We start from the raw sequence: 16,508 nt of genomic DNA, 5'->3' as shown, positions 1-16,508 counted from the left end.
ATCCATTGCGCTCTGAATATTTAGCAGAAACCTTGGAATTTTGAAGGACATATTTTACTCCATCCTTATTTTTCCTCTTTTACTGAAGCATCTATGTATCATGTGGATTTAAAAAGACCTTTAATATGGGTTTTTTTTTTTCTTTTTTCCAGTACGCGGGCCTCTCGCTGTTGTGGCGGAGCACAGGCTCCGGATGCGCAGGCTCAGCGGCCACGGCTCATGGGCCCAGGCACTCCGCGGCATGTGGGATCTTGCCGGACTGGGGCACGAACCCGTGTCCCCTGTATCGGCAGGTGGACTCTCAACCACTCCGCCACCAGGGAAGCCCTAATATGGGCTTTTAAAAGACCTTCAACTCAGCTGAAAGTAATATATTTTGATATATTAAAATAACACTGGGCTTGGACTTCCCTGGCCATCCAGTGGTTAAGACTCCATGTTCCCACTGCAGGGGGCAGGGGTTTGATCCCTGGTCGGGGAACTAAGATCCTGCGTGCCACGCCACGTGGCCAAAACGAACGAACAAACAATCAACAAAAAAACCACTGGGCTCTTGGAATTTCATTGGAAAAATGTCACATGAATATCTAATTTAGACTAAATTTAAGAGACACAAGAGGTAGTGATATTTTTCAAAATTGAAAATAAAAAGGCCACATCTTTATTTTTAGATAGTCTATATTAGGATAATATGTATTCTCCTACATCCACACTTAATGTTTTCTCCAAAAGAAGTTGGTTTTCTAAAACAGCAAGATTTTAAAACTATATTGCCTTCCTTCTTTTACTCATTGCAAATTAGTAAAAGGTTACTAACTAAAGTGTCTTGGGCTTAGTGTGATTTATTTATCCTTACACAGAAGTTAGGGAAGAATGATCTCTGCATTCCAGAGGCTGACAATTTTAGGAACAAATTGGGCCAGATATTGGCAGCCAACCCATGGACAGCATGACTGAGAAGGCTCTGGAAAATGATGAAGGGAAATAATCAAAGGTCAGAATAGTTCTTGGAGAGAGACTCTATGTTCTTACACAACCAAATCTACAGTTTCCCAGCTTCTCAAAGACAAATACGATGTAGCCCAAGAGCAGAAACTTAAAGATGCAGTGAACCTCCTTCAATATTTCGAGGAAAGAACTCTTTAGCCAGAAACATAATTTTTCAGAACGTACATTAATAGGCACAAAGTTTTGCCTAAAGGAATTTTCTGGGCTAATGAAACAAATCAAAATATACATAGAAACTAGCAAACAAACTTGTAGAGCTCTCCCACACCCCTAAAGACAACAAAAAATAAGCAGGATTGCTTACAGCAGGGTGATATTTATGAAATAAAAGTGTTAAAACTCACACGAATACATTTGAATCCAATGTAATAGTTAAGGCTTCACCGCTGGTACTACAGAAACTATCTAGTTGAAGATGTTTCTGAGTTAACTTGAAGAAATTAAGACTTTGCAATATCTGAAGTCACATATTGACTGTAGGAATAGGGCAAATCTCTCTTGCTGAAGTGGGAGCAACTCCACGTCCAGTCTTGGACCAGGCTGAATTGCAGGCCTGGAGGAGCACTGCAGGCACCAGGCTATGGCCAGAGTCACTGCTAGGAAGAAGAACATGAAGATCAAGAGGCGAAAAGGCCATGACCAGGTAAAGCTGTAGCTCTGGCAGTAGGTGCTGGGTGGTCGCTGAGGTCTGTCCACAACTCCTGCAAAGACTAGCTGCAGCATGACGAATGTCGTCATTGAGCATGGTGACCAGCAAGCCCCAGAGAACAGTGTCTCTGTCATCTGCAGTGCCCCAGTGGGCATCTTGCTCTTGTGCATTCTCAGGTTGAAGAGTCAGATTAGGACACCTGATAGGACAGTCAGGTGTTGCGCCCCAGTCAGCGTCCACCTTGGCGACCAGGTAGTCGAGCTGCAGTGTGTGATGCCCCATTGAAGAGGCATGTGACTTCCAGGTGCAACTCCCAGCATAGCACGTCTTCTGTGAGTTTTTGCAGTGGTAGTACACCATGACAGGCAGGCTCAGGCTGACACAGAGCACTGGTCACAGGCCACAGAGTCAGCTCAAAGGTAGGCTGCAGTGAACACCACTGTGCTCTGCACTCACTGACACGTCAGACAACAGCACCCAGGTCACTGGTCAGGAAAAACAGGAGGCACTTAGGGCACCAAGTTTCAGTTGGAAGTGCTGAAGTGTGAAATGGAGGCTCTGGGTGAGCCTCCCATTCCCAATCTCCTGGACCATACAGTAGACCTGTTGGGAAATTAGAGCATTTTTGTTGATGTGGGTTATATGCAGGCTAATGCTTACACTGGAGGAGAGGGACAGCTTGTCTTTGTTACCTCATGATTCCGAATCTGCTCCCAGTTTAGAATCCTTTCTGTCAGTAGCTTACAAAGAATTACATAGTAATTCTTTGTTGTGAATTGTTTGGCTATGTGTTTATTACTGTCTACAATATCTTTTACTTTTCTCTTCAAGAAATCTCTGAGTCCTGTTGTTTTGATTAGAGCAACCACAGTTCTTATCTCTAATAGGACTAAACAGTCAGCTGAAAATCACCTGCACTGCATCATAGTTCTCAACCTGCATTTCAACCAGGATTGTGAAAAGCGCCTTTAACTGTCTCCAGTCTTCTCTTCTAAGCTGTGATATAACAGTCACTCTTCAAAATCAAAGATGGTGCTGTCGTTATTGAATATACTGTGTATACCCTGTGAGACCGTGTAGAAAGTGTAGAACTCTACCTTAAGGGTGTCATCTAGGTCAGCAGGGATCACCTGAAGAATGCAGACAAGGAGGTTCTCTGGCAGGCAGACTCTGCTGTATACTTTGTAGCTCAGCATGGGAGGACTGGCTTTGGCATCCAAGACCTGCATCTTGCCCTGAGACTCCTCCCCACCACTAAGTGGTGGCAGCTCTGTTACTCTGGTCCAGATTTCTCCAATAAATAACCAGAGTATTTACTGCCCTAGTGTTCTCTTTTACTTTGGGCAATGAGGGAGATGGTTAACTGAAATTAATTTGATAAACTTGTAGAGAATTACTTGCAGCATCCATATCTACTGCAGTTTAGGAGTAAACTTTGCTCCTATTAAGATGTTTTCCAGAATTTTCAAAACAAAATGGCTGTGCTCAAAGCCATATGTTATTTATATCCAGGATAAATAATTTATATAAAAAACATTTATAGGATTTCCAGTGAAGGTTTCAGATTCAAGGGGCCTAGGGACTTCCTTTGGCCTATTGGCTAGATCTATCCTGTCATTTGTTCCTTCCTGCTCTCTTTACTGGCGGTAAAGAGAGGCTTCTCAGCACTCACCCATGGTTCTTGTCACCAACATGTAGATCTTTGGCGAGATTCCCCACTTTTAAATCCTCGGCTATCGCTTCCGGAATCTCTCAGCGTAACTGCCGCGCAGTTCACTAGGCTGAACAAAGACATCAGAAAAGGAAAGAGCGCTTCCTGCACTCCCGCGTCTTCCCTGTGGGGAGACTTCTCTCTCTTCACGATGCTGCTTCGTAGGACCGAATGCACCTCGCTACAGTTGCTCCTCGGATTACCAAGGTGCACTGGAAAGAAAAGGCAGCAGCTCTCTCAGACCTTCCTGACCCAGATATTTGGAGCAGATTGCAGGAGAGATGGCGTGCAGAGTCCGGTCCTGGTGTGTTTCTCAAAAATGTGCATACGTCGCTGCGTCAGAACAGCCAGTGGGTTCCTTTGTTTCACTCTAAGCCGGGGATTGGCCAACAGCGGCACCCAGAGGTCCAGTAGGATAGCTACCACATGTTATTTCTGAAAGTCCTCACAGGAGACTGTATTTGCCTTTTTTCCGGGACTTATTTTTACAATAACAGTTGGTTCATTATAAAGGCTACAAGTCACTATTGCTTTTTGACAAAATACTAATAAAATGGTCTTTCCACAAAATTTAAATCAAACGTTTTAATTTATTAAAATTCACATCAGCTTAAAATAAAAATTCTTACACAATTTCCCTCTTGAAATTTCCCTTTGAAGAACACTTGAAGCTTCTTTTTATTAAACATTTTTTTACTCAAGAAATTACCCACTGTAAAAAGAACTGTACATGAGAAAAGGAAATTCTCACTATATATTCTACAATATAAAAGAAACTTGCAATATAAAAGGTAGAAAATACTGACAAAAATTTTCAAGTATCAGTAATCGCATTATTTAATTACAATTTTACACATAACATAAAATTTACCAACTTAACCATTTTAAGTGTACAGTTCAGTAGTATTAAATACATTCATAATGTCATGCAACCATCACAATCATCCATCTCCAGAACTCGTTTTATCTTATAAAGCTGAAACCTATACCCATTAAATGGTAACTCCTCATTCTCCCTTCTCTCCAGCCCCTGGCAAACACCATTCTATTTACTCTATTTATGATTTTGACTATTCTAAATACTTCATATAAGTAGAATCATATGGTATTTGTCTTTTGCGTGTGTGTGTGACTGGCTTATTTTACATAGCATAATATCCTCAAGGTTCATCCATGTTGCAGCATATATCAGATTTTCCTTCCTTTTTAAAAGAATATGGAAGTTCCTCAAAAAATTAAAAATAGAACTACCACATGATCCAGCAATTCCACTTCCGGGTATGTTTCTGAAAAAAACGAAAATACTAATTCAGAAAGATGTAATCACTTCTATGTTCACTGTAGCACCATTTACAATAGCCAAGATATGGAAGCAACCTAAGTGCCCATCAATAAATGAATGGATAAATAAGATGTGGTACATATACAAAGCCATAAAAAAGAACAAAATCTTGCCACTTGCAACAACATGGATGGACCTAGAGGGTATAATGTTAAGTGAAGTAAGTCAAACAGAAAAAGACAAATACCATATGATTTCACTTATATGTGGAATCTGAAACAGCAAAACAAATAAACATAACAAAACAGAAATAGATTCACAGAACAAACAGGTGGCTGTCAGAAGGGAGAGGGGTGAGGTGATGAGTGAAATAGGCAAGGAGTATTAAGAGGTACAAACTTCCATTTACAAAATAAATGAGTCACAGGGATGAAATGTACAGCATGGGGAATACAATATAGTCAATAAAATTGTAGTAACTTTGTATGGTGACAAATTGCAACTACACTTTCAGTGGGGGTGATTATTTTGTAATGTACAGAAATATCGAATGACTGTGCTGTGCACCTGGAACTAACATAGTGTTGTAAGTCAATTATACTTCAATTTTAAAAAAGAATTTCCTTCCTTTTCAAAGCTGAATAATATTCCATTGTATGTACACATACCATATTTTGCTTATGCATTCATTGGTTGATGGACACCTGGGGTGCATCTAACTTTTAGCTATTGTGAATAATGCTGGTATGAACAAGGGTGTATAAACATCTTGTAGAGACCCTGCTTTCAATTCTTTAGGGTATACACACAGAATTGGAACTGATAGATCATATAGTAATTCAATTTTTAATTTTTTGAGGAACCACTGACTGTTTTCCACAGTGGCTGTACCATTTTATATTCCCACCAACAGTGCACAAGGATTTCATTATTCCACATCTTTGCCAATATTTATTATTTCCTGTTTTTTTTGGTTTTGTTTTGTTTTGTTTTGTTTTGTTTTGGCGGTACGCGGGCCTCTCACTGTTGTGGCCTCTCCCGTTGTGGAGCACAGGCTCCGGACGCGCAGACTCAGCGGCCATGCCTCACGGGCCCAGCCGCTCCGCAGCATGTGGGATACTCCCGGACCGGGGCACGAACCCGCGTCCCCTGCATCGGCAGGTGGACTCCTAACCACTGCCCCACCAGGGAAGCCCCTCCTGTTTTTTTAATAGCAGTCATCCTAATGGGCGTGAGGTGGTATCTCACTGTTGTTTTTATTTGCATTTCCCTAATGATTAGTAACATTGAGCATCTTCTCATGTGCTTATCGGGCATTTGCATCTTTTTTTGAATTACATATATACTTCTATAATCCTCCCAATAATCAGCTCTTTCATGGATACCACTGGTTACCTCTATAGACTGAATATTTGTGCCCCCCCCAACACCCCAAATTTCACATGTTGAAACCTAATCAATGTAATGGTATTTAGAGGCAGGGCTTTGGGGAGGTGATTAGGTCATGAGGTTGGAGTGCACATGAATGGCATTAGTGCCCCTGTAAAATAGGCTGCAGAGAGCTCCTCCATCCTTCCACCACGTGAGGTTACAGCAAAAAAGACTGCCACCTATGAACCAGGAAGCCTGCCCTCACCAGACACCAAAGCTGCCAGTACTTTTATCTCAGACTTCTCAGCTTCCAGATCTGAGAAATAAATTTCAGGTGCTTATAAGGCACTCAGTTTATGATATTTTGACACAGCAGCCCAAATAAATTATGACAGTTGCCCATGCTCTTTCCTCTCTTCTAACACTTCATTTTTAGTTTAGAGGTCCACCCTCTGTGCACCTAAGGGGCAGCTGAACCTATTCATAGCTGTAGTAGGTTCTGATAGGTCTAAACCAATATTGGTGATCTCATTCCTCTTGCCCGTGTTTAGTTAGAAATGTGGCTTAAAACAATTAATAATTAAAAAATAAGCTTAGGGCAAGGTTTCTCAACCCTGGTACTATTTTGAGTCAGATAACTTTGTTGGGGGGAGATGTTCTGTGCATTATAGGATATTTAGCAGCACTCATGAGAGGCCAGGAGATCCCACAGGTGCAACAATCAAAATGTCTCTAGACATCACCAAATGTCTCCTTCTCCCCACCATTTTGAAAATCACAGGCTTAGGGTATTCTGCTGGTGACTATTATTGAGCCAGGGATAGGTATATAGTCTAAGTTGGTCCAATCAAATTGAAAGACAGATTGTGGTTGGGAAGAGCCACTCTCTGAACTTACCATGGACAAGGAAGGAAGTTCCCCAGTTACTGCTGGCAGGTTTCTTATGACCACAGACTTTGGAAATTTACAAGGAGGTGAGGGTAAAGCTGAAAGAATAATAAAGTGTAAACAAATGTTCATTATCCAAAATTAGCAAGAGTTAAACAATTTGTGCCAGACCATAATTCGATCCTGCCTAGAGGCAGCCATACTTCTAGAACTGCACTGTCCGATAGAGTAATCACCTGCCACATGTGGCCACTGGGCACTTGAAGTGTGGCTAGTCCAAACTGAGATGTACTGTAAGTGTAAAATAAACACTTGATTTTGAAGATTCAGTACAAAATAAGACTGTAAAATACTGTTAATATTTTATACATTGATTATATGTTGAGCAATATTTTGGTAATTAGGTTAAATAAAAATGTCATTGAAAGTAGTTTCACGTGTTTCCTTTTGGCATTTTAATGGGGCTACTAGATAAATTTGACATACATATGTGACTTTCACCTGTGACTCACATTATATTTCTATTGGACAGAGCTGCTCTAGACTACCTGGTTTTTGAGATAACACCTTTTCTTATTGCTTAAACCAGTGTAAATTAGGTTGGTCTTTTTTTCTATCGAAAGCATCCTATTTGATACAAGAGACTGCTACAATTTAGTTAACTTGCTTTTTACTGATTATATACTGCTGGAACAGTATATAAGTGTATTTTGGAGGGGTATTTGCTATTTCCTCGCTTCTATAATTTTCAATCTCCAAAATATAAACAAGGCTTCTTCCATTGCTCACATTTTTTTTAACCTCCACAGTATAAGGAACTTGAAAGTTTATTAAAGGGAATTTTCAATCATACAGCATTAGCCCGATTGTGATACTCCTTTATCATAGGTAGGAAGCCCTGTGAGGCTTATTACCACACTGGGGAATGTATTGCTCCCCCCCAAATCTTTGGTTCACCAGTATCACAGATATTATATGGAACAACCACAGGAGTGTAATTCTTTTATCAACTCAGAGTGTTTCTATATGTCAAGTGGATTTGATTTAAAAAAAAACATTTGACAAAATTCAACACCCATTTATGATAAAAAAAAACCCTCCAGAAAGTAGGTATAGAGGGAACTTACTTCAACATAATAAAGGTTATATATGACAAACCCACAGCCAAAATCGTTCTCAATGGTGAAAAACTGAAACCATTTCCACTAAGATCAGGAACAAGACAAGTTTATCCACGCTCACCACTATTATTCAACATAGTTTTGGAAGTTTTAGCCACAGCGATCAGAGAAAAAAAAAACAAATCAAAGGAATCCAAATCAGAAAAGAAGAAGTAAAGCTGTCACTGTTTGCAGATGACATGATACTATGCATAGAGAATACTAAAGATGCTACTAGAAAACTACTAGAGCTAATCAATGAACTTGGTAAAGTAGCAGGATACAAAGTTAATGCACAGAAATCTCTTGCATTCCTATACACTAATGATGAAAAATCTGAAAGAGAAATTAAGGAAACACTCCCATTTACCACTGCAACAAAATAATAAAATACCTGGGAATAAACCTACCAAAGGAGACAAAAGACCTATATGCAGAAAACTATAAGACACTGATGAAAGAAATTAAAGATGATACAAACAGATGGAGAGAGATACCACGTTCTTGGACAGGAAGAATCAACATTGTGAAAATGACTATACTGCCCAAAGTAATCTACAGATTCAGTGCAATCCCTATCAAGCTACCAATGGCAGTTTTCACAGAAGTAGAACAAAAAATTTCACAATTTGCATGGAAACACAAAAGACCCCGAATAGCCAAAGCAATCTTGAGAAAGAAAAACGGAGCTGGAGGAATCAGGTTCCCAGACTCCAGACTATACTACAAAGCTACAGTAACCAAGACAGTATGGTACTGGCACAAAAACAGAACTACAGATCAATGGAACAGGATAGAAAGCCCAGAGATAAACCCACGCACATACGGTCACCTTATTTTTGATAAAGGAGGCAAGAATATACAATGGAGAAAAGACAGCCTCCTCAATAAGTGGTGCTGAGAAAACTGGACAGCCACATGTAAAAGAATGAAATTAGAACACTCCCTAACACCATACAGAAAAATAAACTCAAAATGGATTAAAGACCTAAATGTAAGGCCAGACACTATCAAACTCTTAGAGGAAAACATAGGCAGAACTCTCTATGACATAAATCACAGCAAGATCCTTTTTGACACACCTCCTAGAGAAATGAAAATAAAAACAAAAATAAACAAATGGGACCTAATGAAACTTAAAAGCTTTTGCACAACAAAGGAAACCATAATCAAGATGAAAAGACAACCCTCAGAATGGGAGAAAGTATTTGCAAATGAAGCAACTGACAAAGGATTAATCTCCAAAATTTATAAGCAGCTCATGCAGCACAATATCAAAAAAACAAACAACCCAATCCAAAAATGGGCAGAAGACCTAAACAGACATTTCTCCAAAGAAGATATACAGATTGCCACCACCACATGAAAGGATGCTCAACATCACACATCATTAGAGAAGTGCAAATCAAAACTACAATGAGGTTATCACCTCACACCAGTCAGAATGGCCACCATCAAAAAATCTACAAATAATAAATGCTGGAGAGCGTGTGGAGAAAAGGGAACCCTCTTGCACTGTTGGGGGGAATGTAAATTGATACAGCTGCTATGGAGAACAGTGTGGAGGTTCCTTAAAAAGCTAAAAATAGAAATACCATACAGCCCAGCAATCCCACTACTGGGAATAAGCCTGAGAAAACCATAATTCAAAGAGTCATGTACCACAATGTTCATTGCAGCTCTATTTATAATAGCCAGGACATGGAAGCAGCCTAAGTGTCCATCGACAGATGAACAGATAAAGAAGACGTGGCACATATATACAATGGAATATTACTCAGCCATAAAAAGAAATGAAATTGAGTTATTTGTACTGAGTTGGATGGACCTAGAATCTGTCATACAGAGTGAAGTAAGTCAGAAAGAGAAAAATAAACACTGCATGCTAACACATATATATGGAAGCTAAAAAAAAAAAAAAAAAGAAGAAGAACCTAGGGGCAGGATAGGAATAAAGACGCAGACATAGAGAATGGACTTGAGGACACGGGGAGGGGTAAGGGTAAGCTGGGACGAAGTGAGAGAGTGGCATGGACATATATACACTACCAATTGTAAAATAGATAGTAGGAAGCAGCCACATAGCGCAGGGAGATCAGCTCGGTGGTTTGTGACCACCTGGAGGTGTGGGATAGGGCGGGTGGGAGGGAGACGCAAGAGGGAGGAGATATGGGGATATATGTGTATGTATAGCTGATTCACTTTGTTATAAAGCAGAAACTAACACACCATTGTAAAGCAATTATACTCCAATAAAGGTCTTAAAGAAATTAAACAAAATTTAAAATTCAGTTCCTTGGGACTTGCCTGGCAGTGTAGTGGTTAAGAATCTGCCTGCCAATGCATGAGAAATGGGTTCGAGCCCTGCTCCAGGAAGATCCCACATGCTGCAGAGCAGCTAAGCCCGTGAGCCACAATTACTGAGCCTGCGTGCTGCAACTACTGAAGCCCGTGCACCTAGAGCCCATGTTCTGCAACAAGAGAAGCCACCGCAATGAGAAGCTCACGCAATGCAACGAAGAGTAGCCCCAGCTCGCTCCAACTAGAGAAAGCCCACGTGCAGCAACAGAGACGCAACGCAGCCAAAAATAAAATAAATAAAATTCAGTTACCCAGTCAAAACAACAACAACAAGAACAACAACTGGATTTATCAATAGACATTAAAGTAATGGTGATGTGGCAGTGCCCTTAGCTTTAAGATCAATGTTACTACCCCTCCAAAAACAGCATTCAGAAAATGTATTAAACTCAAAAACAGAAAATATGTTTCAGGATTGAAGGAGGTAGATACTTTAGGGGACACTTCAGTTGATCCTTTTAATTATCTCTGACAACCTTCCATTTCAAGGTTTAATAACTAAAATACACGATAATTTTGGCATATCTGAATTGCCCAGAATTTATCTCAAGTTATTTTCTGTGACAAAGATATTTGAGCATCATAAAACTCATAGGCAATTAAAATGCAAAGCAATCTTTGGATTATTTTCATGTATAAGCATGGCCTCACATTTTATAGGGTTAAATAAAGCATTACGCAAAGGCTAGCATGCTAAACTCATATCTATGAAGTAAGTAAAATCAGGTACAATTAAGGGACAAGCACATTGGAAAAACTTCTTCAAAAAGAGGAAATAGATCATCCTGGAAATTACATATACATCAGCTAACGTTCTTCAACACATTACAGTACAAAGAACTAAAGTACAGTTATGTAGAAGAGCATAATTTTCCTTCACACTTAACATAAAAAACCAGACTGGTACCAAACCATTTAAATTCCACCCCATGACACACACTAGCACAGTCTACGAAACAAAAGGAGTCACATTCACACACGCTATTTGCAAACTTCTGGCCTCCTAACAATTGGCACTGTCCGTGACTGGAGAGGAAATGTATATATAAAGTGGCTCTATCTCATTTTAAGGCGACACAGAATGTATTTTCTGACAAACTATTATAGGATTTAGATTGTATTTATGTTCTTTCTGGATGGATCAGTTGTTTCATTCAATTAGCAGATATTTTTTATCTCCCACGTTTTGATACTAGGCACTGGGACCGGATGAACATGATATTAGACTCCTGATTATCATGGAGCTTCCAATCTTAGGTGAGGGAGACAATAAGTACATAAAGAAATAAAGTGAATTTTATAAATGTTAATCACATTTTAAGTGAATTCTCTAAAACTTAGATGCAGGTGTTGATATATTAGAGAATAGAAATTGAAATTTTAATGACCTGGATAGTCTACCAAATCGATCCTATTAATAAATAAATGGAAATGAATAGGAATAAGTGGAAACTGTTACACAGTTAGACTGAAGTACTATAAATACATGTTGAAGAATACTTGACCACCTAAAGAAGAGGCAAGCAGAAAAGTTATCCAAACAGTAGAGGTGGATTTTTTTAAATTCCTAATATAAAAATTACTGGCAAATGAGTAGAAGGAAGTAATACTTCAATTATATTCTACTTTAATCAGACTATTCGTCTTTCAGCCAACTGTCCTAAATGAACATGGGCCTCCAGAAGAACACTACCTTCTCTGTTTACATTTATATCTACGTCAAACACATTAAAAAGAGGAATCACTACTCAGCCATAAAGAACGAAACTGGGTCATCTATAGAGACGTGGATGGATCTAGAGACTCACACAGAGTGAAGTCAAAAAGAGAAAAACAAATATCGTATATTAACGCATATATATGGAACCTAGAAAAATGGTACAGATGAACCGGTTTGCAGGGCAGAAATTGAGACACAGATGCAGAGAACAAACGTATGGACACCAAGTGGGGGAAGTGGCAGGGGAGGGGAGGGTGGGGATGAACTGGGAGATTGACATGTATACACTAATATGTACAAAATGGATGACTAATAAGGAATTGCTGTATAAAAAAATAAATAAAAGAAGAGAAAAAGAAAAAAGAGGAATCACCCTTGTTCTCTCAGGGGGTCTTCAAAACAGAAACAGACCGAGTCACCGGCCCCCTACGGCCATCTTCATAATCAACAAAGACAGACTTAGAATTATAGTGGGCTGCACGTCCTCACTCCACTGACTTGGGTACTTTAAAATCCACGGTATGGTTAGTTATAGAGTTCTTTCATCGGCTCCAGATTGAATATAGCCTGTGGAGATGCCGAGATGTTTCCAGAAACAAACACCATTTCCGCACGGACGCCCTATCACCGACAATCACGCGGAAGCCTAGGAGGTATCCGGCCCCACAGACATCCGGTAAAAGCACTGGCTTAGGGGAGGCGGGCCGGAGAGTCTATGTCCTTCTCAGAAGCGTTACTTTAAAAAACTAACAGCTCTTTTTTTTTTTTCTTTTTTGCGTTACGCAGGCCTCTTAGTGTTGTGGCCTCTCCCGTTGCGGAGCACAGGCTGCGGACGCGCAGGCCCAGAGGCCACGGTTCAGGGACCCAGCCGCTCCGCGGCGCGCGGGATTCTCCCGGACCGGGGCACGAACCCGCGTGTGTGCATCAGCAGGCAGACTCCCAACCACTGCGCCACCAGGGAAACCCTAAACCAACACGTCTTTACAAAACATAGTCTTCGTCCCGTTAAGGCCAAGTTCTCGCGAGACAAGAGACGCCCGAGCGCGTAATCGGCCGTTGCGCCTGCGCGCGCTGGGGCAGCCCGCACTTCCGACCGAGGCGTGTTGCGACTCACAGCAGCTTTCGCCCCGTGTGGTGACGTAGCTGTCTTTTCTCGGCTACGTCGGCTGTTAACGGACGGAAGCCCGCTGAGCTGCGGAGTTGCAGAATCTGGCGTTTGGAGCTGCGGTTTTTGGCGAGATTTCGCGTTGCCCGTCCTCCGCCATTTCACCGGTGATCAGCGGATCGCTTTGCCAGGTGCCGGGAAGAACAAAGGAATTCGGAAGGAGACGCTCGGCTCCCGGCCACCTTGCTCTGAGTGGCTTCCTTTTCCGCTCGCGCCTGCCCGGAGAAACTGGACTTATAATCGTCACTGGATTGTAAGTACCCGAGGCGAAGACAGCTCACTACGCCCCGATTTTTGCGTATCTTTTTGTTCCGGGAGAGTTTGTGGATTGGGAGCCTTACTTTCTGTGCCGAAAATCATTCCGTGGGAGCCGCCATTTGCTTTCCCTGCGTTGTCCTGCAGCGGCATCTAGAGGTTGGAACTTGGCATTGCAGCTGATAGATTTAAATGGACCTGAGTAAGGCAATGCGTCAGTAACGACTGGTATTGTTACAGCATATTTAGAAAGACTTGGGGCTTAATTCAGAATAGACGCTTAGTTGCTGTTCTGCCTAGAACTCTTTGTAATTAAAGACTTCAATTTATAAAGAACTGGTCTTTCTGTTGAAATAGCTGAAATTTTTTAGTGCAACAAGTGGTTATTACAGAAAAAGTGAGTCACAAAGAAATAAAGATGAGTAAGAGCAAAGATGATGCTCCTCACGAACTAGAGAGCCAGTTTATCTTACGCCTACCTCTGGAGTATGCCTCTACCGTGAGGCGGGCGGTACAGTCTGGTCATGTCAACCTGAAGGACAGACTGACAATTGAGTTACACCCTGATGGGCGTCATGGAATTGTCAGAGTGGACCGGGTCCCATTGGCGTCCAAATTGGTAGATCTGCCATGTGTTATGGAAAGTTTGAAAACCATTGATAAAAAAACCTTTTACAAGACAGCTGATATCTCTCAGATGCTTGTCGCTACAGTTGATGGTGATCTCTATCCTCCCGTTGAGGAACCAGTTGCCACTGCTGATCCCAAAGCAAGCAAGAAAAAGGATAAGGACAAAGAGAAAAAGTTTGTATGGAACCATGGAATTACTCTGCCTCTAAAAAATGTCAGAAAGAGAAGGTTCCGTAAGACAGCAAAGAAGAAGTATATTGAGTCTCCAGATGTGGAAAAAGAAGTAAAGCGGTTGCTGAGCACAGATGCTGAAGCTGTCAGTACTCGTTGGGAAATAATTGCTGAAGATGAAACAAAAGAAGCAGAAAATCAAGGCCTTGATATCTCTTCCCCAGGAATGTCTGGCCACAGGCAGGGCCATGACTCATTAGAACATGATGAGCTTCGGGAGATATTCAATGACCTTAGCAGCAGCAGTGAAGATGAAGATGAGACACAGCATCAAGACGAAGAAGACATAAACATCATTGACACCGAGGAAGATCTGGAAAGGCAGCTACAGGACAAGCTAAATGAGTCAGATGAACACCACCAAGAAAACGAGGGAACTAATCAGCTGGTTATGGGAATTCAGAAACAGATCGATAACATGAAAGGCAAGCTCCAAGAGACCCAGGACAGGGCAAAGCGACAGGAGGATCTTATCCTGAAAGTGGAAAACCTGGCTCTCAAGAACAGATTTCAGGCTGTGCTGGATGAACTGAAACAAAAGGAAGACCGAGAAAAGGAGCAGCTCAGCTCTTTGCAAGAAGAGCTAGAATCACTCCTAGAGAAGTGAGGAGAGTTTTGATACTTCATTTCATTCCTGACAGTGGTCAGCCTTGAAAGAAAAACTTTGTTTTCATCACCTGGACTAGATAGTAAAACTTTGCAGTAGTTCCCAATTTCCTCCACTGCCTTCTATTGGATTTGTCTTGTAGACAAATATAACTGTGAATTTCTATCTCATTTGTCTTTTGGAACCACTTTGGTGGGTGTTTGTCCTGTAGTAAGTAGGAATGTATAGACAGATAAATGCAGGGAAGTTGTAGGATTAGTGGAGTGAACAGTTCAGTTTAGTAATTAATCACAGCTTCACTGCAGGACTTTGCTGCTGTTTCTCGGCTTACCAGAAGCTGCCATTGCTACTCTGTGATGCCATCTGAGATAAATTAGTAGAGTCTAGTTTGGTGGCAGTGAAGTTTGTTTACATATGTTTTCCCATGCTGTAGCTATTGTCCCAGTTATTCAAAGCAGTTTTCCACATTTTGCATTGCAAATCATTTCATAAAGTTGTTTTCACAATAAATAAAAGCAAGTAATTTTCACCTTATAATGTGTGTTGCTCTTTTAGGGGTAGTGGGTATCAGATCCTCTTCTGAAGTGGTTTCTTTATGGGGTTTAATGGACTAACCAATTGGATTCTGTTTTGTAGGAAAAGAAGCAGTTGTGTTAGAATTTAAGGAAAAGAGGAACAGCAGAGGCAAAGAAATGGGGAAATGTCATCTTTGCATTATGTTTCCAATCCACCTGCTCCATTTGGAGGTCAGGAGATAAAGAACGTTCCTAAACTATCCTAAATTCTTCTTTTTCAGCCTGATCTCATCACATTCTCTCACTATTTTCAATCCTGAGCTTATTTACATTTTTTTCAAGGAGTTTAATTACTACTCTTTCTCTTTAATAGTCTATTGTGATAAATACTGTTACGCATCTATCATACCAAAGTCTAAGTTACCTGTTGCTCATGTCCTCACTAGGCGGTAAATTCACCGAGATTACATACTTTGCCTTGTTAGTCACTGTAAACTTACTAAAGAAGAGTAGAGGTTAAAATCACAAGGTCAGGAGATGTGGTGCCTGTGTTTGTATCCTATTTCAGTGACCTAGTTGAGATTGATCTTGGGCAAGTAAATTAATCTGTTGGTTTCAGTTTCCTCATCTCTAAAATGGAGGTGATAATACTACCTACCTCAGGGCCCTTGAGTTGTTGGCTATTTGAGTTGATACATATAAGGACTTAGAACAATTCCTAGAATAAAAGCAAACTATTTATTGCCTATTTACTAGGGTCTGAACATACAGGGATTAAAAATTTGAATTAAAGACTGAAATGGTAGAAAAGTGTATAAAGAAACAGCTGCTTTAAATGGGGTTGACTGCTTTCAAATTAAAGAATCATTCTAAAAGATTATAAATTACAGCAGAAACAAAGTTTGCTTCAAATACATCCGCAGCATAAGCAAACTGAGTCAGTTTACTACTGTAG

At 40.7% G+C, this 16,508-nt stretch overlaps 1 protein-coding gene across 2 annotated transcripts; it reads left to right on the top strand.

Annotated features, from left to right (window-relative positions):
• The first annotated feature begins 13,334 nt into the window (after positions 1-13,334).
• Positions 13,335-15,572, top strand: LOC136120660 (transcription initiation factor TFIID subunit 7). Of its 2 annotated transcripts, XM_065874193.1 has the most exons (2): positions 13,989-14,626; positions 14,810-15,038. In XM_065874193.1, exons 1-2 carry the CDS (start codon positions 13,989-13,991, stop codon positions 15,036-15,038), a joined length of 867 nt encoding a protein of 288 aa, XP_065730265.1. The 2 variants fall into 2 exon arrangements, with proteins under 2 accessions (XP_065730263.1, XP_065730265.1); XM_065874191.1 differs by having other exon boundaries at positions 13,335-15,572.
• The last annotated feature ends 936 nt before the right edge of the window (positions 15,573-16,508 follow it).

Source organism: Phocoena phocoena, chromosome 3 (genome assembly GCF_963924675.1).
Source record: "Phocoena phocoena chromosome 3, mPhoPho1.1, whole genome shotgun sequence".
Classification (NCBI taxonomy): Eukaryota; Metazoa; Chordata; class Mammalia; order Artiodactyla; family Phocoenidae; genus Phocoena; species Phocoena phocoena.
This window is presented reverse-complemented; position numbering and strand designations above follow the sequence as displayed.